The sequence below is a fragment of the Notothenia coriiceps genome, unplaced genomic scaffold (genome assembly GCF_000735185.1).
Source record: "Notothenia coriiceps isolate Sejong01 unplaced genomic scaffold, NC01 NC01_scaffold00037244, whole genome shotgun sequence".
Taxonomy (NCBI): Eukaryota; Metazoa; Chordata; class Actinopteri; order Perciformes; family Nototheniidae; genus Notothenia; species Notothenia coriiceps.
In genome coordinates, this window is record NW_011369945.1 from 14686725 (window position 1) to 14691230 (window position 4506).

Below are 4506 nucleotides of genomic sequence, written 5' to 3' on the forward strand. Positions count from 1 at the left end.
ATCTCTCCGTGAGACAGCGGGAGTGCAGCAGCCCATCGCTGAAGGAGCTGCACAGTGAGGACAGGGTGCCCTGGAGGGGTGGGACACATTGTCCAGCAGGAGGACAGCTTGGCTGCCATTCTCCTGTCTCCCACCACCTCCACAGTGTCCAGAGGACTCCTGTCTCCCACCACCTCCGCAGTGAGGACTCCTGTCTCCCACTACCTCCACAGTGAGATCCTGTCTCCCACCACCTCCACAGTGAGGACTCCTGTCTCCCGACCCCGCTGTAAACCTACAGGTAATACACCTGTACACCTACAGGTAATACACCCAAGGTAATAAACCCAGGTAATACACCTGTAAGCCTACAGGTAATAAACCCACAGGTAATAAACCCAGGTAATACACCTGTAAACCTACAGGTAATACACCCACAGGTAATAAACCCACAGCTAATACACCCACAGGTAATAAACCCATTCTGGTCTGTGGGTGCAGTACCGCGCTCCGCCGCCAGGGGGCCTCCGGCCTCTGGGCGGCGCTGCTGCTGCCCCTCCTCCCCGGGTTTGGAGGCAGGATGGCGGCTGCAGAGGGCTCAGAGCCCCGCTGTCCGGAGGATTCTTCAGACAGCGAGCCGGAGCAGGAGCCCGGATCCCCGCAGAAACTCATCCGGAAAGTGTCCACGTCCGGACAGATCCGCAGCAAGGTACGGGGCGGGGGAGGGGGTTACCGGACAGAGGCTGTTCTGCAGCGGGGGGAGGAGGGCTGTTTCCCGGTCAGAGGCAGCGGGGGGAGGAGGGCTGTTCCCCTGTCAGAGGCAGCGGGGGGAGGAGGGCTGTTCCCCGGTCAGAGTCAGCGGGGGGAGGAGGTCTGTTACCCGGTCAGAGGCTGTCCCTCAGTCCCCTTAACTCGTTCTGTCGTTCCAACTTCTCTAGTATAGTCTATAGTAAACTCCTCTAGTGTATCCTCAGTGTATCCTCAGTGTGTCCTCAGTGTATCACCAGTGTATCCTCAGTGTATCACCAGTGTATCCTCAGTGTATCCTCAGTGTGTCCTCAGTGTATCCTCAGTGTATCACCAGTGTATCCTCAGTGTATCCTCAGTGTGTCCTCAGTTTATCACCAGTGTATCCTCAGTGTATCCTCAGTGTATCCTCAGTTTATCACCAGTGTATCCCCAGTGTGTCTTCAGTTTATCACCAGTGTATCCTCAGTTTATCATCAGTGTATCCTCAGTGTGTCCTCAGTGTATCCTCAGTTTATCCTCAGTGTATCCTCAGTGTGTCCTCAGTTTATCCTCAGTGTATCCTCAGTGTATCCTCAGTGTATCCTCAGTTTATCACCAGTGTATCCTCAGTGTGTCTTCAGTTTATCACCAGTGTATCCTCAGTTTATCCTCAGTGTATCCTCAGTGTGTCCTCAGTGTATCACCAGTTTATCACCAGTGTATCCTCAGTGTGTCCTCAGTGTATCCTCAGTGTATCATCAGTGTATCCTCAGTGTATCATCAGTGTATCGTCAGTGTATCACCAGTGTATCCTCAGTGTATCACCAGTGTATCACCAATCAATCACCAATCAGTTAATCCTCAATTTAAATCCCTTTCCCCCCTCCTCTGAACTCTTTATTTAGCTTGCTCTTCTCGGTGGGTTTGGATCCAGGCGATCTGCAGATTAGAAAAGGGGTTAAACTTTATATTAAACTTTGTGTTGTTCATATTCTCTGCTGAGTTTATCTGAGTTTAGTGGATCTTAAATGAAGTCTGGAGAGAGGAACTACAGCAACACGTTAGCTATATACTTTAAATATAAACTATAACATAAATACAGTTTATATAACCCTATATATCCGGTAGATGTCCCGGTTTAAACAGACTAGAAACAGCTTCACGTTAAAGGTCTGTAATCAACAGTTAGGCTAGGCTAACCGCGGCTAGCTGCGGTTGGGAGGCCCAGTGATGCCTCGGTGTTTCCTGCTCTGTTCCCCCGGAGAGGAGGGCTGCAGCCCTGGGAGAGGAGGACCACAGCCCAGGGTGGGGGCGGAGCTTTCTGTATTTTAATCTAATTGACTTCATCCATGTTGTTTGAACTTTCCTAAAGCTTTGAGTACGTAGAAAGCGCTTCATAAATGTAATGTGTTGTTATTATTGTTATTGTTGTTGTTATTGTAACGGTCTGTTAGCTGAGACTTAACGTTCCTGTTTTCCCATTATTTATTAAAGATCGTTTATTCACACCATAGCCTATAATGTTGCTTATAAGAAACACATAAAGTATATACAGTAAATAAAGTAAATCCAGTTTATATTTCAGATTAAATATTCGTTAGTTAAGATTGTCTGTCGGTAGTGAAATGACGTCACAGCTCCGGTAAACTAACGGCTCGTTTTTATTTTTACCGTTTCGTTAAACTTTACGGTGTGCTGCCTTCAGGTGCACAACAGAAGATCGGAGAAACCTGTGTCGCTGCTTTGAAGCCATTGTGTTTCAGGTGAAGGGTCTCTTACTTTCTGTATAAACGGATTAATCTACTTTAAAGACATTAAGATCAAAGTAAATAATAACAACAGCAAACATGAAGATGGAAATAACACTCATTAAACTAAAGGAAAAGACAAACGGTCCCACGGTCCCTGAACGCAGCAGCAGATGTTTGAGCGTTCAAAGACCTGCATCTTCCTGTCCATATAATAAACTGATAGTTAAGATATACAATAACATGTATTCAAGTGACAACCTAAAGTACACGTCGAGTAACATTAACTTATTGATCCTGTAAACAACTAAAACAACAACAGTAAGTGTTTCCCGTGCTATCGCTCACACAGTTCCCCTCCCAAACAACAAAAAACAACAAACTCCCACTTCCTGTTGCAGACGGTGCTGAAGGAGGGTTTCCTCCAGAAGCAGAGCAGCTCCTTCCAGCGCTGCAAGAGGCGCTACTTCAAGCTACGAGGAAGGACCCTGTACTACGCCCAGACCCCCAAGGTATATACTAATATATATACTGTATATACACACACACATATACACATCTATAGCTGCGAGGAAGGACCCTGTACTACGCCCAGACCTCTAAGGTAATACCAGTGTGCTACGGGGCGCAAGCCAGGTACAAAAAATACATAAATAATAATAATTTAATCAATTTAATCACTCTTAATTAAGAGTGTTGAGAGCTGTATCCATTAATTCATTTTGTGCTCAAAGTGCACCAGATTGATGCTTTTCACTTCAACATTTAAAATAAAATCTTCCCGGGGGAGAATGCCCCCGGACCCCCCTAGAGTAAGTAAGTAAGTAAGTAAAGTTTATTTATATAGCACTTTTCACAGAAAGGATTCACAAAGTGCTTCACAGTGAGATCACGATAAAAAGGAGAATACATGGTGTAAAACAAGGAACACACAGCTACATATACACATCAAAACACAACATCAAAACATAAAACAAACTGTCAAAAAGAACCTTCACCTTTACTAAAAGTCTGTCTAAACAACAAGGTTTTCAGCTGCTTTTTAAAAGGCTCCACAGAGTTTAAAGTGCGCAAGCAAAGTGGCAGCGCGTTCCACAGTCTGGGGGCCACTGCTTGAAAGGCTTCTTTGTGTTGTAGTTTGTATTTTGTTTACCAGTTTTTCTGGGAAGGTGGAAATTTTGATTTTCAGACAGGATTTGTTTTGTTCCAAAAGTCGACGAAATTTTCCGAGGTGTCTCAATTTCCACGCGTTCGTTTTTCCACCGTCGTCGCAAAGGTGTCAGACCCCCGGTGACAACTTTTTCCGATTCTAGCGGAGATCTCCTCCAATCCAGGGGAATCTCCTCCAATCCCAGGGGCACTCCTCGGGGGATCTCCTCCACTCCTGGGGGGGATCTCCTCCATCCCAGGGTGATCTCTCTACTCCCTGGGTGATCTCCCTCCACTCCTGGGGATCTCCTCCACTCCTGGGGTGATCTCCTCCACTGCCTTGGGGGATCTCCTCCCTTCCGGGGCAGCTCCTTAGGATTCCTCCTAGCATCCAGGGGGGACTCTCTCCCTCCTGGGGAGGAGATCTATGTTCCCTAATGTTCCCGAGAAGAGGAGCTAAGTGGTTTTGGCAAACCCTGACCGGAAAATTTGTCCCAGAGTAACTTCAAAAGTGACGGCACCAGACAACCCTTGTCAAAACAAAATCGTCCGCGCAATTCCGGAACTACCTCCGCTAATGCAGAACGGCAACACCGACATCGATCTGAGGTAGGATCCCCTTGTGAACTTTGATGCAGTTTTAGAATTAAGCATCGAAAAAAGTTTTAGCGTTTGAAGTTGATAATATGAGTTTTGAGTTTTGTTAAGACTTTTTACAATTTAAACTATTTATACACACTTACACGAAGGACACTTACATGAGGGACCGGGAAGGGAGCCACTACACTTACATTGACAGACACTACGTGAAGGACACCTACACCTAAACATGAAGGACACTATACATGAAGGACACCCTAATGAAGGGACAGGGAAAGACACTCACTACATGAGAAGACAC

General features: G+C 46.4%; 1 protein-coding gene across 1 annotated transcript; it reads left to right on the top strand.

The window, feature by feature from the left end:
* The first annotated feature begins 538 nt into the window (after positions 1-538).
* Positions 539-3149, top strand: LOC104964799 (diacylglycerol kinase delta-like). Its single transcript, XM_010793669.1, has 2 exons — positions 539-688; positions 2858-3149. The coding sequence occupies exons 1-2, from the start codon at positions 560-562 to the stop codon at positions 3062-3064; spliced, it is 336 nt and encodes a 111-aa protein (XP_010791971.1). The 5' UTR covers positions 539-559; the 3' UTR covers positions 3065-3149.
* The last annotated feature ends 1357 nt before the right edge of the window (positions 3150-4506 follow it).